The sequence below is a fragment of the Tenrec ecaudatus genome, chromosome 11, assembly GCF_050624435.1.
Source record: "Tenrec ecaudatus isolate mTenEca1 chromosome 11, mTenEca1.hap1, whole genome shotgun sequence".
NCBI lineage: Eukaryota > Metazoa > Chordata > Mammalia > Afrosoricida > Tenrecidae > Tenrec > Tenrec ecaudatus.
The window spans coordinates 75,622,459-75,650,089 of record NC_134540.1 but is presented as its reverse complement, the minus strand read 5'-3'; the positions used below and the strand labels follow the sequence as shown (position 1 = coordinate 75,650,089).

The window sequence follows — 27,631 nt, the reverse complement described above, 5'->3', positions numbered from 1 at the left end:
TTAAAAAATATTTATTTTATGTTGTTGTGGTTGAAAAATACACACACACACACATATCAATTCAACAGCTTCTACATGTACAATTCAATGGATTTGATTTCATTCTGCAAAGTGTACAACCATCTCGTCCTCCTTTTCTGAATTGGGCCTCCAATGAGCAGAAACCTGCTTCCGAACTAATCTTCTAAGTGGCTGCTATCAATTTGATCACCTATAGAAAGATCTTTAGAGGGCATAACATTCAAATTGCATCTTCTCTCTTTGTGTCTAGGACACCTCTCAAACAACCTTGCAGTATAGATTTCTACTTTTGTAGAAGGAATAAATGAATAAATTCAAAACTCATGTAGGTATTTTCAAAGCTCATTCTTCATACAGATCAAAAATGGCAGAATCACTCTGCCCCTAACCACACGTGTACACATATTCCTCTATAGAACAATGCTCCGTTCCACTTCAGATACAACGTACATGGTACTCCAGGGCTTGACTGCAAACCTATTATAAACATAGTGGCTTTGTGAATAATTGACAAACAAAGTTCATCACAGAGGAAGCGCCATTTCCCTAGTATAGGATACAGTTTGTACTTGAATTACTTGAGTGCGCTTGTTCTGATTAGATGGAATTAAAAATCTTCATGGCCGGTCTTTATCTTGGTCAAACCATAGGCTTTTCCAGCTCTGTGTTTACAACGTCTGTGCATGCAGATTCCCCCCAAAACCAAGAAGATCAGCGAGAGGGGCGCCAGTGCAATCTCCCAAGAGAAGGCGGAGGCTGTGGAGAGAACAAAGCCAGGTCAGAGAGGCAGTCCTTCACTGGCCAATCAGAACATGGGTTGACTGGGTGAAGGGGGTGAGAGTGTGTTCATTTTTCCTGTTCCATGTGTCTTGCTTTCAGAAAGTATTTCTCTGGCACTAGGATTGGGGGGATGTAAGGAAGATGTCTGTGTCACTTAGAGAAATAAGCAGGTAGGAGAGAATCGACCAGAAGGAGCCAGAGAGAGAAGGCAGGCCTCAAGAGTCTAGCCCTGTTCCCCCACTTGGAAAGAAGCATTCGAATGTCAGATATGGGTCTGGATGAGCCATCTGTGACATAGCCATGCCACGGTTTCCCCTTCCTAGTGAACCCAGGTGTCGGGAGGATTAAGCAAAGTAACAAAGGAAAAGAAGACACGGTTTGAACGGAAGAACTTTAGGTGCCAGGCATGTGATTGTTTAGATCCAGCTATCCAGCTTGCATTCTGTTTCTTGATTTCTCCGTGTTATGAAAATATAAAGGAAACTGAAGGGGGAAGTAAACAAAACAACAGGGACCTTATTGGGGAGAAGGCCAGAATGGGAATTTTGAAACGATTTTTTGTGTCATCTGCTTAGACATCTGGGAACCAACACAATCTCAGCCTGATGCTTCATTCAGATGATTCTTACCCTTACAGCCCCCCCCCACCCCCCGCCCAGGGAAGCATGTTTGTAGGGAGCAGGGAGCTGACATTTCTAAGCAGCCGTTGGATGCGCATGGCAGTCCTGGAGCAGGTGTTCTCAGCCTGTGCTCTCTGGAATCGGCCAGGCCAGCAAACAGGAGGCAGGACTGGGAACCACAGGACACGGTGAAGCTTGTACAAGCCCCAGTGGTGGCACCACAGGAGCTCTGGCGACACAGTGGTCTCAAGTTAGACTGCTAACCGAAAAGACAGCCATTCGAAGCTACCAGCTGCTCCACAGGAGAAAGACGAGGCTTTCTATTCCTGTAAAGAGTCACAGTCTCAAAAACCCACAGGGGCAGTTGTACCCCATGCTGTTGGGTCGCTGTGCATCGTACTTGATTCAATGACAGTGAGTGGAAGAGTAAGTGAGTGAGGGTCCCTACTAGACAAACCACAGAGCTCCCAAGGGGACTGGTCTGAATCCCAGTGGTCAGCATCTGCTTTCATTGGATCTTCTTTGACTGAGTCTCAGCACCCCTCACCTTTTCCCACCAAACCTACCACGGGCAATTCTGAAGCACCGTCTTTTTGTATCGCGGTCCTAGGTGCCAACCAGTCTCAAGCCTTGATATGAAAAGGAGCTTGCTATTTGCCTTTGGTCAGTGCCAAGAGAGAGTGACTCCATAGACCCTGGCTGGACAAGGGAATCGGATGCTCGTGGCCCAGACTGTATTTACAGAAACGGTGTTGGATCATCATTCTCTGCATGGAAGTCTTGACCCAATCATCCGCTTGCTGATTTGAAAGGTGTCTGCAGTCTCCACCCTCACAAAACATGGAGTTGGGGGGTGATTTAGGCTCATTGCTCAGAGACATAAGTGGGAGCCCAGTTGGAAATCACGTTGCTCTGTCTGTAGATATTTGATCTGGTCTGTAGATATTTGATCTGGGAGAATCATTTGCCTCCCTCTCCTGCTCAATACTCACACTGTCAGAAAAATTAATTTGACCAACAATGATCGTTTATGTTTTTCATGCCTTCTTTTTTTGTGAGGTCATTAAATGGGCATTGGCATGCTTTCACTGCAGATCACTATGTGATTTTTTTTTTAAAGGCTTCTCACCCTACAGCTGCCCTGAACCTGGGACACTGGTAGGCCCCGACTCTTGGATGCTGATGAGTCTCAGCTGTAGGGTGGTGAATGTTCCTCCCTCCTGCAGGGGCCATGCAAACCCAGATGATTCTGATGGGCCAGGGTAGAACCCATAGTGGACACAAGGGTGTTTCAAAGTCTAACTAAGAGCACTCCTAGCATTGCCTCTTAAAAATCAACTGGCTATTAAAATTTTCCTTTGAGCAAAACTTTCAAGTCCAACTTTCGCCCTTCAGTAAAAAGCTTAGCAGATCAGAGGTGTGCTTCCCATGCGCCATTGCAGGAAGTAACGAACACTCTTCCAAGGAATCCTCTGGAAACTTTGTAGCGTTGCCCATCATCCACAGAACATTTGCCATTTGACCTACTTGCAGGCTCAAAACTCACTGCCATCAAGTCAATTCCAATGCATAATGACTCTGCAGGGCAGAGTTGAACTGCCGTGTGTTGTTTTCTGAGACTATAAATATTTACAGGAGTAGAAAGCATCATCGATCTTCCCTGGAGCAGCTGGGGGTTCAAATGGCTGTCCTTGTGGTTAGCATGTCACTGCATTGCCGTTATGTCAACAAGACTCTTTACCTTCTACTTAGGGTCTCCAAACACTTACCCTCTTTGACCGTGGTTCGTAGTGTCTGCAAACTCACACTACTCCTGACAGAACATTTAAAGTCCGTGTTCAAATCTTCTCTTACGACGGGATCAAAAATCAATGGCACTTCAATGTAGTTCTCATTATTTTCAGAATACCCCCTGAGTGAGAAAACATTTACTTCAATCTCAAGTGTTAACTTGTCTTAAAACTAAGACGTCTGTTTTCAATTGGACACATCCTTTAACCAGCAAAACTAGACTGGTGCCTGGCTACCACTATCACCTGTTCTGATCAAGCATGTGATAGCTGGATCCTGATCGAATGGGAGGTAAACATGAGACAGAACTAAAAATAAATAGATAGATAGATATTAAAAGAAACAAAACTCAAATTATTTAAAAGTCCCAACTTCCTGGACCACTTAGAACTGTGACACCCTGAGACGATCACTCTTAGATGCGTTTTAACCTTTGAGCCCACGATGTCCTTGGAGGCTGTCTTTCAGTGAAAGAACAAATTCTGACAGGAAATAGCGGACTTTACCCCTGAGCGTGGCACTCCATCTGTGCGTGGCCAAAGGTAAGCAACTGCTTTAAAGTCAAGATGGGAAGATGAAGGGGCAGGAAAAGTAGAACACTGGAAATGGAACAGCCAGACCTACCAAGCATCTATTGATGCATTATGGAAAATGATAACTAACATCACAGCACAATTGGCATAGAAATCGTCGACTACACACAAAAAACATGTTGTGTAAACTTTCACATAAAACACAATAAAACGTTTTTCTCAGAAGGAGAAGAAGCATTCTTTGTGCTTAAATTGGTTTCAAGGTTCATCAAGTTGGAACAAAATAACACTGCTTGTTTTTTTTATTGGCAAAACTTTAAAGCCCATCCTGAAGGCAAGAGGATCATCGAAGATGCTGGTTATTGTAATAGGAAATACGTTACAGTGAGAATTTACGGTAACCACTTTTGTTTGGATAATAGAAAATTAATTTTTTAGGCCTTTGGTAAGAAAACAAATAAGAAGCAGTGGTGGGAATAGCAATGTTTAGTTATGGGGAAACTCTTTTGTATCACCAATAATTCATTTGCATATTTAAGGTTAGGGAGTTTCCAGAACTCCAATGCTCAAAATCTCCCTTTCTGTTCCATTGCTGACTCTCTTTCTGAAAGCTCAACTTCTGACGGAGAGTCTGCAGACAGACTGAGAGAAGAGTGCTGCTCAGGAGAATGCACATTATCTTGTGACAGATATCCAAAGACTTGCACACTTTCTTACCATTAATATAAAATAGATGTCTATCAATAGACATATATTCTAAGGATTTGCGGAATGTCTATGGGGAGAAAATACGACCCCGTGAAGCAAAGGAAGAGTATGAGTACGTTGACAAGGGGCAAGTGAATTGTGGCCAAGGTTTGCGCAACCAAAACTGGCAAGAAAAAAAATGTGATAACTACATGTCTAGAAATACATTATTATCATGGCCAGCAGTGAACCAAAAGTCAACCAAGTTCACTGCCATAGATTCTATTCCACGCAAAGCAACCCTACAAGACAGAGTAGAACTGCCTCATCGTTCCTCCATGGAGCAGCCAATGGTTTCAAACTGCTGACCTGGCAGTTAGCAGTCTCGCATGTAACCAACCATGCCACCAGTGCTCCTTGGCAAATGTTGATTCAAAGCCCTAAAACTGTAATTTTTAAATTATTTAATCATTTTTAATAATTATTTAAATTGGTTCCCCTTTATGAAGTCTAATTGGTCTAGTTTCAGACTAAGAAAACATTTTCTAGAAATAAATATTTCTTAGAGTAGAATACTTTCTTTTAATACCAATCTTCTTTCAAGACTAAGACTGCCTACCGTTCCCCTGACAAGCACAGTAAGCAATACAGCCATTCTGACCCACCGACTTTTAAGATTTTATGAAAATGTTTGAGGCCCAGGCTGCAGTGTTGGAGATGAAAGTGTATTTGCTTCCACATGTGAACATCACATAAAAATTTTAATGACACACTTATCCAATGCAATAGCAGTATCAATAACTGTAACTCACCTCGTACTTGGTAATCTTCATATAACTTTTGTTTCACAAGATAAAGAGATAATTCATAGCAAAACTATAATTTTTTAGCTAGAACAAAATTTAATCTCTTCTAATACAATATGTAGGTGAGATTTATATGGTTGGTTTTGGGGTTTTTTTTATGTCATTGTCTCCAAAAGAAAGAGTAAGGTCTACAGAAAACATCCAATGATTCTGCCCAGGAGATTCTTCTACAATAACAAAGAAGGCGAAACCACTTACTTGAATGGCCCCTCCGTCACTCGGCCATCTGGGTAGGCCTTTTCTACCACGGTGTCATTTGCCATCCACCAGACAATGGAGCCTGACGTACGGCTCACTCCCAGGAATACTTTACACGGGATTGTCAGTCTGGACCCTGCAAAGCACAGGCCAAAGCCATCAAACCCTGCACAGCAAGGGAATTCCCTGAGCCTGCCAGCAAACTAGAGCTGTGGGTGCTTCCCCCTGCCAGTCTCCCCACCAACCAATTCTTTCCTTTCAAGGACATTCTGTTTCCTCAAATGAGCCCGATCACACACAACTGTAATATCGATCCATCATTTTCCAGTACAGACAACTGGTCTGATAGGAGATATAAGCATGAAGGGAAAAGACTTCCTGGAAGTCCCTTGTCTCCTGCAGGACACTCTGATATCAAAGGTCATCTTCCACCGAAGTTTCCACGATGTACCTCAAAAATCCAAAGTCAATGTCTTTCCTATCCCGGCCAATCTCAACACTAAAATTTCTCTTATCTACCACCAAAAAAAAAAAAAAAAGTGAAAGCAGAGAGATGTTTCAGATGGTTCTCACGTAAGGCTGACCCTTTGGGCAGTCCTTGTATTGTAAATAAACGACGCCCCCTGCAGCTGTGCAAGGCACCCCTGTCAGTGGTTTTCCCTCCTGTGTCCCAGAGGAGAGGAGAGAGGGAAAGGCAGATCCTTTGCCACCTTTTTTTCCCCCTCATGGGTAATAACTCAAACCTGAAATGAATGAGACAGTTGTCTCTGGGGGGCCACTCAGGTGAGCCTGCCCCTCCACTGCCCAGGGGAGCGAAAAAGCGATTGTGCTGATCCGGATATGCCTTACAACGTGGGGAATGGGGTTTCCAATAAAAAGAGAGGACAGCACCCAGTTCTGCTGAGGGTTCGTTCAGTGTGGTCACTGGTTGAAAGACAAGGCAGTCACAGAAATGCAGTCCAGACTCAGAATGGAAGAGACAGTGATAACCAGAGAAAGAAATCAGCGCACTTGGTAGACAGATGAGCACGTGGTCTCTGTTCTGTTGAGCAATGCCCCAGGTGGACAGATTTATTAGTGCGTGTTCTCTATTCTGATAGGGAGAGGATGGTTTTGAAGTGTGAATATCATGAATAGTATACTGAGCAAAACTGTCTTCAAAATGATTACAAAATTAATGCATTCCAAGAAAAATAAAAGGTCAGAGAGTTTATATCCACCAGATCTCCCAACAAGAATGCTAAAAGTGTGTCTTTGAAATGGACCCTAGAAAAACCTTGGTTAAAGGTAACTACAAGCGGAAATATAATTTTGCTTAATGATTCTAATCGTCATGTTCTCTATATGTCATCATGATAAAGCATACAAAATAATTATAAATTTATAGTAGAGGGCATGCTATATACAAAGACCTGATTGGTGATAAGAAAAAAAGCTGGGAGGAGGAAGAAATGGTATGATCATAGAATTTTTATGTATTACTGAAGCTAAATTGTTATCAATTTAGTCCAACTCAGGTTGCTATAAATACAAGATGTTAAATGCAATATTCCCAGTTAACACAGGAATGTATCTTTAAAATACACCCCCAAAAAGTGGTAAGGAAAAATAATCAAAATAATTTGCTGTAGAAAAAAAAGCAATAAAGCACAAAAATTAGCAGTATTAAAGAAAATGAGAACGTTCAAGACACACAAATAAGCAAATGAAAAATTGATGAAACTAAGTCCTTCCTTATCTGTAATTACATTACATGTGAATGGGCAGAGTGACCCCATCAAAAGGCAGAGAGTGGCAGAATGGATAAAAACCACGATTAAGCTAAGAGGGGTTACCCACCCCCCAAAAAATCCTGAATCTTTTCCCCAAGCTATATATTTAAACTTTTTTTACAAAACAACCTTATCACCTTCAAAGTAGTCTCCATTATACTTAAGATATTGGTCAAATATGCAATTCCATTCTTGGAAACCTTTTTTCATTTGTTTATTTGTTTGGGGTCTTCTGATGCCTGTTACCTGATCCTATCGAAATCTCATGATCGCACCAGATGATGTGCTTCTTCCATGTGAGCTTGTTACTTCTGCGCTAGATGGTTGCTTGTTTAACTTCAAGTCTTTAAGACCTCAGATGCTATATCTTTTCCAACAGTGTGTTTGTTTGTTTGTTTGTTTGTTTGTTTGTTTTGGAAACCTTTTTCAAACTCATCTGTTTGGATGGCTGACTACACCTCTCTCACTTTGTTTTTCACCTCTTCTACATCATCAAATTGCTGTCTTTTCATGTTCCTCTGCATTTTCAGAAACAAAAAGAAGTCGCAGGCCTCAACAAACACTGGTGCACTGATGGCTGCATGAGCAGGATCATTGTCATGATGGCGAAACCAGTCCCCCACCTGCCACAAAGCAGGCCTTTTTTTTGCTCACCCACTCTTTTCTTTTCAGAATCTCCTAACAAAAAGCTTGATTAACAGTCTACCTGGTGGGAATAACTTCAAATACACTATGAGTTGACATTTTCAACCATTCCAGAAGTTGACAGATGTCCAGAACGAGGTTTGTCATCAATCGACATTTTGCCTTTTTTGAAATGAGAAAACCACTTGAGTGCTTCCCATAGTGCTGTCCTTTTAAGCTGTGTTCAACATCACAACAGTTTCTGCGCACCTTTTCCTGAGCAGGAAACAAAATTTCACAGCCACACACTGTTCTCTTAAATCGGCCATCAATGAAAACGAGGTTTGAGGGAAATCGCTTTTACAAAAAAATTGACTGTGACCAGAGAGAATATTCCCAGGTGATGCCACTGGGCGCATGAACTCAGATTGAGTTGCTCGATGCTTGCCTAGTGGGAAAAAATGCATACTACAAAATTCTGCTCCTCCCTGCACAATTCCAGTTGTTGCTTTTCTGTTTTTAGTGTGTGTGTGTGTGTGTGTGTGTGTGTGTGTGTTGGTGGGGAATCCCCCCTTGCATATGCTGTCTCCAGGAGACACGAAAGTGAAAGGGTTGGGGGAAATTCCATACAAATAAAAAACAAAGGAGAGCTGAGTGGCAATTTAACGGCAAACAAAATAGACTTTGAGTCAAAATCTCTTAGAAGTCATAGAGAAGGGTATTATAAAAGGTTAAATTCATCAGAAGCTATAACAAAGATGCACCTAACATCAGAGCTCCTAAATATATAAACCTAGTCGTGATAGAATTTAAAGAAGAAACACAGAGTTCCACAATCTTAGTTGGAGACTTTCATTAATAGACAAAATATTGAGGAAAAAAATTATAAAGAAATAGATGACCTGCATAATACTGAGTAGAAATTAACTAAACCTAGAAGGAGAAGTCTAGAGGTTTCTGCATAATTCATAAAAACAGTAAGCATCTTTCTGTTATCCTCTGCTTTCAGTGACGATCTATCTGACATCAGCAATATCTCTCATTTCATATCTGTTTCCAAATCCAGCTTGAATTCCTGTCAGCTCCCTGTCGCTGTTCTGCTGTAACGTTTTTAAATTATCTTCAGCAGGATTTTACTTGCACATGAGGTTAATGATATTGCTTAGTAATTTCCACCTTCTGTTAGGTCATGTTCCTGTAGAATGAGCACATCCCTCAGAAGTCAACAGCCTGTTCCTTCTTTTGAGCCTGTTCTTAGTCTAGAAGCTCCACGTAAACCCTGGCCGACCCTGGTGATATTTGAAATACTGGTAGCATAGCCACAGCCTCACGAACCCCCTCCCTCCCCCTACCCCCCACAGTATAACAAACTGAGAGGCAAGACTCAGTCTTGATATTGAGGTCTAAACAGTCCAAGTGGTAGCCCTCAATCTTCAGCAGTAAGGGTTTCCAAGTCTCATTTTCACAAAGCAAGATCGGCTGTCTGCAGACTGCAGTAGCTCGTGCATGTTGAGGCTGTGTTCATGGTCATGTGGTTCCGGTTTTTGGATTACATGGTGAGCATCAATGAGCTGGGTGAATAAGAAGGATGAACGGATGAGACCCTGGTGCACAGCTTCCTTGATTTTGAACCACACAGCATAGGTTCCTCGTTAGGAGAATTCAGTGTTCAGGAATTCCCATTCTTTGCAAAGGTTATCTGTGATGTGTTCTAACCCACGCAGTTAGTGCCTTTACATTGTCAATAAGACACAGGTAGACATCTTTCTGGTGTTCTCTCCTTTCAGCCAAGATCCATCCGACATCAGCAATGCTATCCCTTGGTCTGCATTCTCTTCTGATTCCAGCCCGGCAGTTTCCTGCTGATGCACTGCTGTAAGTGTGTACAATTACCTTCAGCATCATTGTACCTGTCTCTCCTCTCTCTCACTGACATCGCGTCCTTTTTGACTCTTAGCAGCCCTATAGGTCAGCATAAAACTGTCCCTGTCGGTTCCAAGTATAATTCTCTATCATAGAAAGCTCGTGAGGTATGAATTATCCTCATAGAAGCGTGTGTGTTTCCAGGGTTGTATCCATTTGTTGAAGCACTCTATTGGTGTTCTGGCAGTGACTGGAGGCTTGTTTTGTGTCCTGGTGGTGTAATGGGCTATGCGTTGGGCTATAAAGGCAAAGCCAGCAGTTCAAACCCACCAGTCATTCCTCGGGGGAAAGATGAGGTTTTCTACGCCTATAAACTGTTAGAGTCTCAGAGACCCATTAGAGCTGTTCTGTTCTGCCCCACACGGTCACCATGAGTCAGAACGGACTTGATGGGCAGCGAGTTTGGGTATGTTTTGTACCAGCTGAATTTTCACAGACAAATTAATGAACCTGGGCCTATAACTGACACAATGTAAAAAAAAATGACTCAAAATGTTACAGACCTACACATAAGAACTAAACCACAAATCTCTTAGAAGAAAACTCAGAAGTAATGTTTCAGCACCTTGTTTTTAACGATGGAGTCTTCAATACGACACCCAAAGGACAAGCAGCAAAGACAAAAATTTTAAAATGCAACTTGATAAAAAAATGTTAAAGTTTTGTTTGTTCAAGGATTCTGACAAAGTAATAATTTATAAATTATCAAAGGTTCATGAGGGAGGGGCAGAGGGGAGAGAGGGGGGGAAATGAGGACCTGGTGCCAAGAGCTTAAGTGGAGAGCAAATGCTTTGAGAATGATGAGGGCAATGAATGTGCAGATGTGCTTTATACAATTGGTGTATGCATGGACTGTGATAAGAGTTGTATGAGCCTCTAATAAAATGATTTTTTAAAAGGAAAGAGACGAGCTATTAGATAGGATGAAAAAATTGGGAAATGGTGTATCTCATAAGAATTGAATGTCCAGAATATATAAAGAACTCTTATAACTTAACAACAAAAAGTTAACCCAATTAAATTAGGGTCAAAGGACTTAAGTAGACAATTTTGTGAAAAAAATGGAATTAAAGGCGAATGGAGTCTTCCCATGAACTTATTGAAGTCCCCCTTGCATGAAATGTCTCACTAGAGACGTTTTAGTGGCAACCAGGGGTAAAGTGGGGAGGGAAAAAACCCACTGCTCAATGAGCACAGAGCTTGTTAAGCATGTTGAGCGAATTTGTGAAGAGATAGTGGATATGAAAAGATTCTTAAAATGGCAAAAACCTTGTTATGTATAAATTTACCATGTTGTTGGGGTTAGGTGCCATTGAGTCCGTTTCAACCGAGAGCAATCCTTTGCCCAACAAAATAAAACGCTCCCCTGTTTACCATTAGGCAGGGGGAACAAGCAATCCGGTGGGTAATCAGCTCACTGGGAGGCTGGAGGTACCAAAGGGCCCAGGTGCTGATCCTCCAGTGATTACCAAGAGTTGTACCCATTGCAGTACAGCACCGATGAAACATACAACTTTCCTCTAACTCTTAATGTTTCCTCTCCCATGACTACCATGATCCCAAGTCTACCTTACAGATCCGGCTAGACCAGAGCATGGACACTGGTACAGATCAGAGCTCTCGACACACGGAATCCAGGACAGATAAACCCCTCAGGAACAGTCATGGGAGTAGCACTACCATGGGGTGGAGGCAAGGGGTATGTGTGGGGAGGGGGGAGAAACCAATCACAATGATCTACATATAACCCCCTCCCAGGGGGACGGGCAACAGAAAAGTGGGTAAAGGGAGACATCAGCCAGTACCAGACATGAACAAATAATAATAATTTATAAATTATCAAGGGTTCATGAGGAAGAAAGAGAGAACAATGAGGAGCTGATACCAAGGGCTCAAGTAGAAAGAAAATGTTTTGAAAATGATGATGGCAACATATGTACAAATGTGATTGACACATGGATGAATGTATAGATTATGATAAGAGTTGTACGAGCCCCCAATAAAATGATTTTTGAAAATTGGTTGTACCCATATCTTTGAGGCTTCCCGATGGCTGTCCTGAGAGCAAAGCCAGCCATTGAGGACTACCATGCCCACGCGTCGTGGAAGGCCCAGTTCTGCACAGTAGCCATGCTGCCTTAGGAACTTACTGTGAGATCAGTAGGTTGAATACTTGAAAGCGTACTCATTAAACGTGTACGCTAAGTAAAATAAAGGGGACACAAAGGGACAAATATTACATGATCCCACTTAATTTGAAAAAAAATAAGCTAGACTACGCAAATGCTAGGGACAGAAAGTATATCACCAGTTATGAGAGGCTGACAGGATCACCGGGTGTTGCTTAATGGATGCTGAGTTTCTTTTGGTGGTGACGAAAAAGTTCTGGAATAATCAGTGGCCATGATTGCCCAACAATATGAATATAATTAGTGCCACCGAACTGAACATTTAAGACGGGCTTCCTTCGTGTATACGTTACCATGACCACCATCACTACCGCCACGCCAACAACAAGACGAAAATTAAAGATCAGAGGACCCCACAACCAGGTTTCTTTAATTGAGCAGAAGCCCTTCAAATCCATCCGAAGAAAGCAACCACACAAAAGGGGTACAGGCTTCCCCAACAGGCTAGGGTCTGAACACCACTCCTACTCCTGACTGTGGCTTTCTGCCCCCCACTCGGCACCCTGACCCACCCCCCTGAGCAGCTCTGCCGAATGGAAAATAGGAGAAATAAACTCTCACAGGACCAACATCGGGATCCAGTGAGATCACGAAGCTAATCAGGATGGACTCACTACATCTGGTAAGGATGGACTGGCTAGAGAGGCTGGCCCACCATGGCTAACAAATGTCAAACTCCACCCAACAGGCTCATGACACCACTCACCCGGCTGACCAGGTATTTTGGCAATGAGAAACTCATTTTTCATTGGTAGGCGGTTGTCGTGTCTGCCTTGCTTCACAAAGGAAGGCCTAGGAAAATGTTCAATCAAGCTTGGGTCAAGTGATTTCTTTTAACTACAGTCAGTTACTGCTATTCATAGCAGTTGTGCTCTCTAAAGCCTCTGTGATGCTGAATTCGTGAATATATAGTCAGAGTTCCAGAGGGGAAATAAGGTTAAGCCCACCCAAACCCACTGCTCCTGAGTTGCTTCTAATGCACCTCACTGCCAAAGAGTTGATTGACATCTATCTAGGCCTCTAAAGATCCAACTCTCCTCAGGGGCAGACTTCCTCTCTCTCCCAGGGAGCGGGTATCCGGGTTGCAGTCAGCAGCCTCAGGCTTACCCCACAGCGCCACCAGGCTCCTGCTTGTGGCCACAACACCTTCACCACCCCACCAATGGATCTGCCTCGTTTTGTGTGTGTTTCTGTCTGGAGACAGGTTATGGAATCTGTATTGTTGACTTACTTGCATTGAACTCACAGCACTGGCACCAGAATCCATGCCGAAGCACATCTTCACACACACACACACACACACACACATCGTTTCCCCCACAAAGCACATCACACTGTTCTTGAGCTTTGGGACACTACACAGCCTGTCAGCACTGTGTTTGTTGCCATTTCAAACATCGACTCACCAGCCAAAAGGAAAGGACAAAATACATACACGGTACACAAAAGGCACACTCCGTAGACCACCGCGAAAGGACGTATGCGCAGTGTGGAGCTGCACCAAGAAGACGGAGCATGGCCTTGCTGCACCCCAACTAGGTACAGGCACGGGAAGCATCGCAAATGTTTGATGTCCTTCACCTGTCCCTGAGCGATCATGAGAGCCTCCCTGAGCCTTCATTTGGGAATGACAAAGAAATGCTCGCAGGCGAGCAAATCCCCAGGTGCGGAGATTGCCTGTAACGAGGAAGGACTGTGTCGAAGCTGGCAGCGATGTAAAGCAACCACAACCAGGCAAGAGCAATACATAGGAACCTTTCATGAGGTGAGATACCTGCTCCCAAGATGATTTTTTGACATTTAGAGGTTTTTTTTAATGCAGGATTTTTTGCTTTTCACTTACTGAGTTTTTAATTAAAGTTTAAAAGACAACATAAAAAATTAAATGACCAAGAACTACATACAAGGGATTTCAGGTTCTTTTCACTCCCGACTCCCAGTTCTTTCCCAAAGCAATCTCAACTAATAGGCGCTGCTTCTTTATTTTTCAAAAAAAGGCTCTCTGTGGATACTCGCTACTTTTCCTGCCCGCAGGGCTTTTCCTGCGACCTGTTCTAAAGGGATGCCAAGTCCAGCAAAGAGATGGCGCCCTTCATCTGATGCTTCCAGCTCACACCTTGGGCTTCTAGGGTGCCCCCCAGAGACACTGCACAGCAAGAGAGACAGTTAGCACAGATGAGGGGCCTTGAGAGCCCGGGGTTTGTGGGTCTAGTCACCCTCACTGGCCACGTGGGTCCACGGTGCCTGCGGACCTTACCCAGAGAAGTTAGTATGGTCTGGTGCGGAGACACAATCACGGGAATCGGCTCCTCTTCTTTTTCTGAGAAGGATACAAAGGAAGGAGATCCGGTGAGCAGAGCGCGACCGCCAAGCTGCTGTTCAAGCTCCACTGCTTAGCTAATGGATTCGTTCCCTTCACAGAGAGTTAGCCTTTGGCTGAGACCGTGGGACATATCTTGCCAATGCCTTTCCCAAGCGAGAGATTATGGGACGAGATCACGGAAAAACACACATTCCCTGACAGACATTCTTTGCTCGCAACGAAATAATAAGCCACCCTCCCCCTAGCCTTACTGAGGGCATTTATAAAAGCAACATTCTGCCACATAGTATGGATTACCCAAGGTTAATTTGCCCTTAGTACCTCCCCACTCCCAAATGCCTGTTGGCCATCTTTTTCTTGGGAACAAAAATGGGCACAAGGAACTCAAAATCTACCGGTTTGTAAAGGTAAGCCCGCCCTGGATGATAGAGTATTGCCCACTCATGTCTTCCTTAGTTGGTGAGATCAAAGATTTTAGGAAGTAGATGTCGATTTCCAAGGAATTAGAGCCAGGGCTCCCAGCAGCTAAAAGGAACCGGCCCCCGAAATGGAGCGCCCAAAGAACACTTGGGGAGAGTTCGTGCCCACAACTGGCACTTCTCTTCATTTCTTCCGCTGGAGAGCATTTGGAAATCCTCCTATGAATAGATATTAAGCAATATGATAGTCACAGTGCAACCATCCCCAGCCAAGGCGACTCAAGGACGAGTCAAGAGTGGTTCTCAAACTTGACCTTGCATCAGAAGCCCTTAGAAGGCTTATTAAAAACATATTGCTGTCCGCCAGGTTCTACTCCTCCATCCCAGAATGAATGATTCAGTAGGTCTTGGGTGCAGCCAGAGATGTTGTGAGCCTGCCAGGGCAGCTGGCCCTTTGAGAATCCCTGGGATGCAGTATCCCTGAGAGACAGTACCCCTGAGATGCAGAGCCGCAGCAACAGAGGAGACTGTGTACGTCGGCCGCCCCCTCCTGTTCCTGTACAGTATTACACCAGCAGGGTATTTAGTGATGTCATTCAAGGTACAGCAAGTCTCCAGTACTGTGGGGACACGGAGCAAATATGAATGAGTCCTCCCAAGACAATACAATAAATTTATAGAGAGACGTCATTTCTTGGGAGGCATGAGTTCCTGTGGAAAAGCTGACCGTTGGCATTCTCTATGAGAGAAAGCTTAGTCTCGTCCCTTCAGACACCAACTATTTAACCCAAACAGTGTGTTTCCAACGTTCTCAGAGGTTCCCTTAAAAGACTCTGGTTGTATTAGCTATTCACACTCAGGAATTTTCCTTCAAAAAATTAAGTTTTATTGACATATACTTCACAGATCATAAAATTCAATGGTTTCAGCATATGTAAAAGAGTGGTGTGATTATCAATATTATCAATGTGAAAACATTTTCTTCTTTCTTGTACTCATGATTACTAGCTATTCATTTCCCTCCAGCCCCTCACCCATCATAAACCTAAGAAACTACTCATCTAATTACTTTTTCTAGAGAGTTATCGATCCTGGATTTCATATAAAGAAAAACATATCCCACCACAGCACACCCCCACCCCCACCCCTCAAAACCAAACAGATAAAAACCTTGGTTTTAAAGAAAGGCAAAAATTACAAAACCTGGAATAAATTTAAAATGGATCAAAAGAGGGAATTTTTTTTTCAAATTTAACCTAATTATGTCTGCTTTAATCCACTTTCCAATGCCCTCTGTCCCATAGCAAGGCTATGCACATCCCTGGTCAATGGCCAGAGGGGATGCACCAGAGGTTTAACACATGAAGGGATGCTGCAAATGGATTCGGGGCTTCCACGGTCATCCATAACCTCCTTCAAACTGGGTACTGAGAATTTAAGTTCTAGTCTTGGATTTTCTTATTTTCGATCTTTGGATCACACCGGCTGGTGTGTTTCTTCTGTGTGGACTTCGCCGACACCTCACTCAGCTAGCTGCCTATTTTGAGATGCCTTGAAGATTCCAGAAACTATTCTTTCTGCTATCCAGGCAAAATCCACATGCAGGAATATTCTTAATTCATAAGAGCAGGAAACTTCCCTTGGCAGAGTCTAAGATTGAAACATGTTTATGACAACTCCATAAGGAGTCCTGGCGGTATACTGGCTTGGTGTTGGGCTGCTATGAGTTGGAATTGACTTGATGGCAGCGAATCAAGACCAACTCTTTCTAATTCCTAAGCAGAGAGCAGTTATAGAGTAAATGCTGAACAGACTTTACTAGCCAAACCTGTTTACAATATTCCTTTCAAGTATAATTCATTTAAAGAAATGAGAACTTTCACTCTCAAAATGAAATCTTGCTATCAAGGGCCACTAATCATGGCTTGGGAAGACAAAGCAGGGTGATATCTACTGAACATGCCCATCCGCAGCCTTCTGATGGGAAAATAACATCCTAGAGTTATACATACGGTTCTGGCAACTATGTGCTGATTGCTGGTCCGACGGGTGCATGTCTTCCAACAGGAGCTTCCAAAGAGGACTTCCATTCCCTCCAGTGGTATGTTTCAGTATTAGACTTGGAAACCTCTCACCACATCCCAGAACTCACCTTTCCTCACAACACCCTGCTTTCTGCCATTCGTTGTCACCCACGTGTGCCGATTCACCTGATGTCCTGGGTGATTGACATATCTGTTTTTCTTTACCCTTCGTACCAAAGACCCTCGACAGATTCCTTGTGAGCCTTAGCAGTCCTTTGCAGACTTATTGCTGCACCAGGATGAAACGGTCTCTCGACGGCAAATACTTACGTTTGACTTGCACTTTAATAGTCCTTGTGATGTTGTATTGAGTGCCATTATGGGAAAATTCCATCCCACAGCAGTAATAGCCAGAATCCGCCACCGACACATTTTGTATTAATAAGTGAGTGGTTCCTTCCAAAGCTCTAAACTTCCTATTGTCGTGATCCAGAAGAGCAGAATCCTTTTATAAAAAAAAAAGGGGGTGGTGGTTTGTTTTGTTTTAAGTTATCCTATACATCAATGATCTCTCAAAACCAAGGCTCACAGCATGATTGCTACCAAACAATATTGAATTTGTGACCCCAGAATTTTCTCTGGTATTCTCGCTGCACAACCCTACTTTGGGTATACGTCTAACTACATTTTTATAGAGGAAGATTCATTACCACACAAAACAAAAATATCACAACGGATGACAAAGACAATCTCTTCTTGGAAAAAGTAGGTCATTTCAAACCTAGTCTGTTCATGGCCTTCAAACAGCTCCCGATAGGCCTTAGGAAACCTCCAGAGAAGAAAACGTCTATGGATGGAGTCACCGTGATTTGCATGACAATATTCAGAAGCGGTGACATGGCAGCAATTAAATTGAAATCATTTTAATTTTCGGAGTCCATAGAGATAGAGACATGTTTGTAAGAAGAAACTGACTGGGAGGAATGGGCCGTTTATTTTCATCCGGACAAAGAGTTTTGTGAAGTCTCCACTAAAGAGAACTCTCCCGAGCATGGCTTCCCATAGAATATAAAAAGCCAAGTCCGAATTGATGAAGCATCCTAGTGAGCACAAAATGTTCTCAGGAACATTTCGTTCAAAAACCATAATGATCAGAAACTTGCATTAGTCAAATATAGCCTGAGTCATTCCATAATCTAGCTCTGAATGACAATACAGGCATCAAGGAAACCGTTTGTTAGGCACATGACTCATAAAGTACAACTTTACAATGGGTTTAATTACAAGTAAAAAAATGGCATTGTTTCTAATCCATTGATGTCAAGGCTCTTCTGAGTCATGTGACCCTACAGGAAAGAGCTGAATTGCCCCATAGTTTCCAAGGTTGTAAATCTGCATGGACACAGACTGATACATCTTTCTCCAGAGGGATGACTGGTGGGTTTCAACCACTGACTGCAATTAACAGTGCAGCACTTGCCCCGCGGGGCTCCTTCCAAAGAGCGAGCCAAACTCACTACCACTGAGTTACTTCTGACTCCTAGTGACCTGCAAGGACAGGGTGGAAGTGCCCCTTCGGTTTCTGAGGCTGTGCATCTTCACTGAAACAGAAAGCCTCATTCTTCTTCTACAAGGTGTAAGATGGATTCAAACTGCTGACCCACTGCACCACCAGGGCGCCTTGATGGTCTCACTACTGAGTGGCTCCTAATGATCTAATGATTTCTCCTCAGGAGCCACTAAAACAGGTGTTTGTTGCTGCATCTGTTGTTGAGGTTACAGTGTGTGTTCAGCCAGGCAAGGGGCTCCATTGTGTTTATATTAACTCCCTTAGCCAAAGGTTAATTACCACGGGCTTTCACCATGATATCCTTCAAAGGAGGCTTAGGAAGCATTAGGAAAGATGACTATTACATAAGCACGGGATTGGGCAACAACATTCAAAAGAGATAACCTTGCATTAACTCATTTTAAGTCACTTTTAATTTTAGGGGTCAATAGTGCTGGAGAAAATTTCTTCTCTCTACATTCTGCATCAAGTCTGACTCATTGGTGACCCACGTGTGCAAAGCAGGACTCCGTGAAGTGCTCAGTGTCATGATATTTCCAGAGCGTGTGGCCCGGTCGGTTTTCTGAGGTGCCTCTGCGGAGATTTCAACCACCAACCTTTTGACCACTAAGTTGAGCACTTAGACATTTGCACCCCTCAGGGCCTCCACTATGTGTATACAGTTGCTCTAAAGACTGAGGAGTTGATACCAAGGGCTCAAGTAGAAAGCAAATGTTTTGAAAATTATGAGACAACATATGTACAAATGTGCTTGACACAATGGATGGATGGATTGTGATAAGAGCTGTAAGAGCCCCCAATAACATGATTTTAAAAAATAGAGAGACTAAGAGTTTTTTCTAAATGTTTATAGGCAAAGGGCAGAGTTAAAGACCCATTTCTTTTAGCAGTTATTTATTGTAGGTTCATTTTCTTACCTGTCTTCCCAAGCTGCATAATAGAATATATTAATCATGGCTCTTTTAAATGAAGTGCTTATGAACATTCAGAAAGGCAAAAAGGAATGTGTCAACTTCAGAAATAGGGATTTCATGCTACCCTTTGGCAAATAAAACACTTGTTAATAAAACGGCAGCTTATAGTGATGTACCTTGTACCAGTGAATAGTGACGTCAGTTTTGTCCTGGATGAATGCACTCAGCTCTGGGCAAACTATTAACCCCGAAGGTGACGCCATTAGAACCTGCGGGTACGAGATGAATGGCAGCGATGCCTCCGTCTTCTCAAAGACCTTGAGCTCAACAGACACTTCGTTGCAGTAGGAGGCATTACTGATCCAAAATAACAAGGCAAAAGAAAAAGCAAATGAAATTTAAAATAAGTTCCCCAACCCCATTAAACCCTACAGTCTGCATTTTTTTATCTGTATTGCAAGATTCCTGCTGAGCTCCATGAGCGTTCTGGAAAGACACAAAGGAAATAGCAGCAGGCACATTGTGATACCTGTAGAGAAGCGATGGGTGCGTCCTGCGTTTCCTCCCACCCACCTGTCAGTAATACCTATGACAATCTCCTGCTCCAAGTGCAAAGACTATTTTCCCAGGAAAATTCCCTTTACTGCTCCTGGGAATCATTTCTAACTACAATTTAACTTCAGAAAACTGCTGTAAACTTAGTACACATTCTATAAAGATTCTGCCAGACTGCATGGGGGCAATGAACTTGGCAGTCTGTGATAGTCTGTTATTTGGTGGTGGTGGTGGTGGTGGTGCTGGTGGTGGTGGTGGTGGTGGTGGTGGTGGTGGTGGTGGTGGTGGTGGTGGTGGTGGTGATGGTGGTGGTGGTGGTGGTGGTGATGGTGGTGGTGGTGGTGGTGGTGGTGGTAGTGGTGGTGGTGGTGGTGGTGGTGGTGGTGGTGGTGGTGGTGATGGAGGTGGTGGTGGTGGAGGTGGTGGTGGTGGAGGTGGTGGTGGTGGTGGTGGTGGTGGTGGTGGTGGAGGTGGTGGTGGTGGTGGTGGTGGTGGTGATGGTGGTGGTGGTGGTGATGGTGGTGGTGGTGATGGTGGTGGTGGTGGTGGTGGAGGTGGTGGTGGTGGTGGTGGTGGTGGTGGTGGTGGTGGTGGTGGTGGTGGTGGTGGTGGTGATGGAGGTGGTGGTGGTGGTGGTGGTGATGGTGGTGGTGGTGGTGATGGTGGTGGTGGTGACTGTCATTATGTTGTTAGGTTGAGCTCACCATAAACTCAAAACCGTATTTCTATCAAGATCCCCAAACTGCGAAAGAGGAGAGAGTCAAAACCAGTCTGTAAACATGGAGGAAAGGGAGAGAAGAAGGATATGTAAGAATTTATATCTACTTCTCCACGTAAAGAAGCATACCGCATCATGATCACCGTTGGTCCTGGCTCAAGGAAGATGTGGGTTACATACTGGAGGGATAAGCAAGTTCCACGGCAAAAAAATACAAGTAATTTAAAAAAATGCAAGTAATATCTAAAGAGGCAACCAAGTATGAACCACAATGAGGAAAATGATTGCTAAGGACTTACTACCCCAAAGTGAAAATAGTTCATTCAGATATATGCCTAATCCTTGCACATATCTGGTATAAGAATAAAGAAAAATGAACAGATGTTTTATGCACAAAGATGTATCAAGTTTAACTATCTCCTTGAAAACAAGCACAATCTTCTTGCCTTTTGTCAAAGAAAGGCAAAGATGATGCTCAGAACCGCGAACACTTGAAAAAGAGCAACCCTAGAAACACGCATGCCTGACTCTGCTGAGGGCATCCTCGACCTTATTTCTATACAAGGAGCTAGGCATGGCTGCTCTATCCCTTTCTGTGTGTTTACTTAACTGCAGAGACACTCGGTCATTTCCTAAAGCTGCACAAAGGCTCATACGTGGTTGAAATCTGGCAGGCGTCTGGGAAGACTCATGAATTAAGACATTATCTCTGGAAACCATGCTGATTTCATATCACAAGGATTGCAACCCTTTTAAAATAATTGATGGAGTGATTTTCCTTGAGTAAAACACTCCATGAAAAAAGAAATTCAAAAGCAGGACAGAGCAAGGAGGTATTTATCGGGCAGCCTAATAAAGGACTGCTCAGCAGTGCTTTCTCGTGCTTCCTTTCCTGAGCGCAGGGGGGGATCGCCTATCCCGGCCCCACTGCAGGTGCACACCGCTATATGGCTCATTTCTTTCAGTAAGTTGTGAATGGGTCACTCCTATTCCAATGTTTTAGTGGCCACGAGAAACTCTCCAGGGCCTATTTGTTTCTGGTGCAGTAGCCAACAGTTTCTGAGATGATGGCTGGTCCTTCAGCCTGGCACCTTGAGTGCTTGTCAACTCATGATGGGCATTAGCCTGAATGAGAAATGAACTTTTGCTGTCTAAAGACACAGTGATTTTATTACAGTGTCTAAAGACGCTGTGTGTTTATTGCAGAGCTCAGCCCTGCTACTCTGGTTGTAGAAAGGCTGGGTGGGTACATGGCACAGGTGCAAGACCATCAAACCATCAAACTCACAGGGAGAGGACCCTCTCATACCCTATGACTATGATATCAAAGAGCACATTGATGATGCTATCCATTATCCCTCCACTAGATGCCCATGTTTGAATGGCAGAGGGCCCGGGATGTCATTCAGGCAAATTCCTTCACATGTTAGAAAACTTGGAACACATTGGGGCTTCCATTCCACCCTTAATTTCAGATCTCTTTACTCTGGCAGCTTTGAAAACAAAGGATATCCATTTTGTAGATATTCTTACGCCTCGTGGAGTGCACCGATGAGCTTCAAGACAGATATGACTCTCCTCAAGTCTCCCCCAATTTTGCCTCATTATCAGTTCAGTGGTCTCTAAGTACTGTCTTTTTGGAGCCGAGGACGTTCCCTGGGGCCACAGCAGCCATCTAATGTGATGCTCCCCTTGTCAGGTGCTTGCTATTGAGTGATTTCATGTAACCTTCCCAACAAGCCTCTTTCCAGCTCATCAATATCAAGTAGCAAGTTCGAAGGGCTAAGATTCTAGCTATATATACATATGTTACAACACGTTGCTGCTTCCTGTGGCAAGACGCCTAGGCCCATCGGGTTCCTCTGCATTTGAAAATAAGAGATTGCTTGCATGCTTCCTAGTCAGGGTTCACTGGCAGAGTGAACCTGTGCCTAAATTCATTGTAATGGGATGAGGCATTTGGGGTAATGGGTAATAAGCTATGCATGTCACACACCCTGTCTAGAACTGGGGCTGAGGCAGTCTAAAATTCTGCCATTCACCAACACTTTCTTGGTGATAGGAGCATCCCTTTCTTTGGTTTTCTTTTGATGGAAATATTCCTAGGCACAGTAGGTGGGTTCCTAAATCCACCTAAATCAGTAGGTGGATTAAAGATGGAGGGACTCTCAAGCTGGCTGGTGGAAGGAACAAGAAAGGAGGATATGGTGGGGCTTGGTCAAGTGCAATGTAACCAAGAGGAATTCATGAAAGCTGATTGAAGGCCAAATATGAAAGTGGGACAAGAGGAAAGTAAAAGGAAATAGAGGAAAGAACTAAGAGGCAAGGAACATTTATAGAGTTCTAAATAAAAGTGCATACATATGTAAATATATTTACATATAACAATAGGGAAATATATCTATGTACGTATATTTATATATTAAATATTAAGGTAGCAGACTGACATTGGGCTTCTACTCAAGTACCCCATCAATGCAAAAACACTTTGTTCTAACAACCCGAAATCCCATGATGCTCAACTTCCCAACATAATCACTGAAGAAAAAGCTGGTGCATAAGCAAATGTGGTAAGAAAGCTGATGGTGCCCAACTATCAAAAGATAAAGTATCTGGGGTCCTAAAGGCTTGAAAATAAGCAAGTGGCCATCTATCTGAGACGCAACAAAGCCCACATGGCAGAAGCACACCAGCCTGTGTGATCATGAGGTGTCAATGGGATCAGGTACCAGGCATCAAAGGTCCAGAACAAAGAATCATATTGAAGCAAACAAAGGGGAGGGAGAAGTGGAGACCCAAAGCCCATCTGTAGACAACTGGACATCCCCTTACAGAAGGGCCACAGGAAGAGATGAGCCAATCAGGGTGCAGTATAGCACCAATGAAACATACAACTTTCCTCTAGTTCTTTAATGCTTCCTACCCCCACTATCATGATCCCAATTCTGGCTAGCAAAGCATGTATACTGGCTAGTAAAGCATATACACTGGTACAGATAAGAGCTTACAACACAGGGAACCCAGGACAGATAAATCCCTCAGGACCGATAATGAGAGTAGTGATACCAGGAGGGGAAGGGAGAAAGGGGGACTGATCACAATGATTGACATATAACCCCCCTCCCCCAAGGGGAATGAACAACAGAAAAGTGGATGAAGGGAGACATCAGTCAGTGTAAGAAATGAAAATTTTAATAGTTTATAAATTATTAAGGGTTCATGAGAGAGGGAGGGTGAGGGAGGGAGGGGGGAAAATGAGGAGCTGATACCAAGGTCTCAAATAGAAAGCAAATGTTTTGAAAATGATGATGGCAACATATGTACAAATGCGCTTGACATAATGGATGGTTGTATGGATTGTGATGAGAGCTGTAAGAGCCTCAATAAAATGATTTTTAAAAAGAAGAAGAAAGGAGGATAAAGGCAGCTTCTACTTAGAGAATTCTCAGGAATTCCCTTTCACAAGTAGGCCACTGGGTCTGCCTCCATTCTTTTACAAATAAGAGCTCCCCTCCCAAACCAAGAAGAAGGAGGAGGAGGAGGAGGAGGAAAAGAAGGAGGAGGAGAAGGAGGGAGGAGGAGGTTATCATCTTGTTCATTTGGATTGACGGAGACTCCTCGTATGTGTCAGGAGTAACCTGTGTTCCATAGACTTGTCAAGGGCTGCCTTTGGGGGCTACAGATCAACAGCCTTTTCTTCCAAATCTGCCCAGGCCTCTAGTAACTACTTCATGTTAAGCATTTGCACCACCCAGGCAGTCTACAGGGAAATTTTAAGGTAGCCAATGCTAGGCCTATATCTCTCATTCAAGAAGTAGGAGCAAGACTCAGTGTCAGGAGATGCGAGTTCTAGTTCTAGACCCAGCTCCACCCCCTACCACTTGGGAGAACTTCATTATAAATGACCTCACCCCCCTTATCTGAGTGATAGGGCTGGTCGCCTTCATCCCTAAAGTCTCATTCAGATCGAAATTTCTTTTCACATATTTCTCGTGAAAAGAAGAAACCATTCGGATTCAGCAGTGAATAGAAGAGCCAGAGCTCCTGGCCTCCTGGGCTTTCTGTTCGGTGCTATACTGCACCCTGAATGGCTCGTCTCTTCCTCTGGCCCTTCTGTAAGGGGGGGTCTCACACGCACATCAGCAGGAAGAAAATTTAAAGTAGAGGCTGGGAAAAGGACTGTCTTCCCGCCAAGCCCCAAAGATATGTTGAAATCCTAACTCCATACCTGTGGCCCTGGCCTTGCTTTTGGCATAAGGTATTGGAGAGGCTAAGTTCAGTTCTTTTTACATAGTAGTATCTATCTTTCGCTTTTCCTTTTGGAAAAAAATCAGCTATGTTAACCTGGTGATGAGTTGGACTATCAATGTCAGTGTCAGCAGTTAGAGCCCAGCAGCCGCCAGAAGGGCGAGGCCTTCTAACTCTCAAAGAATTGCCGCCACGCACTCCCTCCTGGAAGGGCCACAAGGAAGGGATGATAAATCTAGGGTGGGGTGTGGCCCTGATGAACCACATAACTATCCTCTTGTTGTTTAATACGTCCTCCCCTTACCATTAGGGTTTTTTATGTGTTATAGCTCATCGGGTGTGTTAGATTTTCATGTGCTCATTTGTATATTTTAAATAATTCGTCACGAAAGCCAAGATAGATAACCCTTCAGAAACAGTAACAGGAGTAATGGTTCCCTGAGGGTACAAGATGAGAGGAAGGGGAAAGGGGGGGAACGGGGAGCTGATAACATTGATGATTGCATAATTCCACTCAATGGGATTGATTAACAGAATTATATGTGAATGGGCATATTGTATTGTGCAAGATATGGGAAGGGGCAGAATAAGGATTCATAGGGGGTGTGGGGGGGAGGGAGGGAACAAAGGGGAGCTGATATCAAGGAGTTCCCGAAAAAATAAAATGCTTTGAGACTGATCGTGGTTGCAATTGTACAATACTGCTTGATGTAATTAAATATGGAATGTTATGTCTGTAAGAGCTCCCAATAAAATGATTAATTTTTTTTTAAAAAAAGAATTACAGTCACAAAAATCCAGAGAGGCAGTTCTATCCTGTCCTACAAAGTCGCTATGAGTCAGAATCAACTGGATAGCAGTGATGTTAACCTGTGGGTAGAGCAGAGGAGGATGTGCCTGGATACCGTCGGAGGGGGGTCCTTATTTAAGAGGAGAGCAGACACAGAAGAGACGGACAGCTGAAGATGCATCTAAAGATGAAGAACTACCCGGAACACCAGGGCTACAAGAAACTGGAAGAAATGGTTCTGCCAATTCCTTGAATTTAACCTCCTAGCTTCCCAGAAGGTGAGACAATGCATTTCAATGGTTGGAAGCCACCCAATGTGTGGTACTTGCTACAGAGTGACATCGGAGCTAGGGACGTCCTCTCCGTGCAGTGAGCATTTGAGAAAACTTGAGTGAAAGGACTGGGGAGCCACAACACACCTGGGGAGGGGGCCTCAAGTGGCATGAACTTTAGGGACATAGGAGTGGACACGATTTGGATTCTCACCAGTGCACTGGATTTTGAAAGCAAGCCCATCTCTGGGAGACTGAACGGGAGTCCATTCTGGGAGGGAATTCAATATCCCCACTCTCCACGCTCAGCCCTAAGGGACTTACCTGACAGTGCAGACGTAGGTACCAGAATCCGTCTGTAAAGCCGGCAAAATCCAGAGGGCTTCATTCTGGATCTGCATACGACTCTCTTCTCGTGGGACCATCCTTCCAGAAACATTTCTATGCCACCTCATGCTGAAGTCGGGGCTGGCCAATGGCGCCTGGGGGCACCTCAGGACCACAGGCTCCTCTTCCACTCTTAAGTATTTCTTGAAATACTTGCCACGAGATTGACATTTTCTTGCAGCAGCTGAAGAATAGAAAGATGGCAATCATGCTGTGCGTCTCGAACAAAACCGAACGTGTCACCATCTCGGCAGCCCAGACCCACAGAGGCCCCACGTGCTGCAGACTAGCGCCGCTCCGTGGGGTGTTCTCGGCGGTCAGCTGTACCCAAGTAGAGTGTCAGAACTTCTTTCCATGGCGCCTCCAGGGGGTTGGGGGGCTGAACCATCAACGTTTAGGTTATTCAAATTCTCAAAGCCAAACTCACGGTCACCGAGTCGATTCCTGCTCATAGCAACCCCATGGGACAGGGTACCCTGTGGCTTTCCAAGCTGTCGCTCTTTCTGGGAGCCCAAAAGCACATCTTTCTCCAGCGGAGCGGACAGCTGGTTTGCAGTTAGCAGCCCAACTTGTAACCTACGATGCCAGCAAGGGTCCTTCTGCTGCCATGGAGTCGATGCTGGAGAAACGACTCTGTGGACAGGGTAGAACTGGCCCTGTGGGTTTCGGAGACCGCAACTCTTTACTGGAGCAGAAATCCCCAGCTTTCTCCTTTGGAAGGGCTGGTGGTTTCAAACTGCAGACCTTGTCCTTAGCAGCCCAATTTGTAAGCCACTAGGTCACCAGAGGCCCCCCCCCCCCCCAGGACTCCTGCTCAAGTTCAGATTGCACCATGGAGGGACTGATGTCACAGAACTTCCCTAGATCGGTAGAGCTGGGCTCACTCTGTCAGGCACTTTAAGGACCTGCACCCTGGGACCCATTAACTCCATTTTTTTTATGATTTCAAAATTTCTAAATAATACCCTTAGAGCCACTATCAATTCCAATTTATATTTTGTGGTCAAAGTAAAATGGATTGTTTCCCATGATGGAAGAAAAATTATATTAAAAGTGTGCCTCTTTTTTTCCCTTCTTGACTGCTTGTTGGTTGGTTACAGGCTCTCTGAAGAGGTACCCTTTCTCTGGCTCACCCATCTTGGCATGAGTGGCCACTGCCCCTAGCTTGCATAGCGACAAGAAGAGATGGGTGAAGAGAAGCATCTGTCACCTATCAGACATGACTGTCAATTTCCACAGAGAAGCCCTTCGTTTCCTACCTTGACTTCTTACCTGTGTGTTCCTCAGGCTGAAGGGTGAAGGCAGATGCGCCCACAATCACCAGGTGTAAGAGGAACATGGTTCCAGACAACTTCTGGAGAACCCCGGCAGCGGAAAACTGAGGCCCAGCAGTCAGTAGTCTAGAGG

The 27,631-nt window shown here is 44.1% G+C and overlaps 1 protein-coding gene across 1 annotated transcript; it reads right to left on the bottom strand.

Annotated features, from left to right (window-relative positions):
- Positions 1 to 27,631, bottom strand: IL1R2 (interleukin 1 receptor type 2). Its single transcript, XM_075562568.1, has 8 exons — positions 27,497 to 27,631; positions 26,162 to 26,408; positions 19,431 to 19,611; positions 17,101 to 17,275; positions 14,262 to 14,324; positions 5,497 to 5,632; positions 3,191 to 3,333; positions 1 to 777 (listed from the first exon to the last, which is right to left on the bottom strand). The coding sequence occupies exons 1-8, from the start codon at positions 27,561 to 27,563 to the stop codon at positions 629 to 631; spliced, it is 1,161 nt and encodes a 386-aa protein (XP_075418683.1). The 5' UTR covers positions 27,564 to 27,631; the 3' UTR covers positions 1 to 628.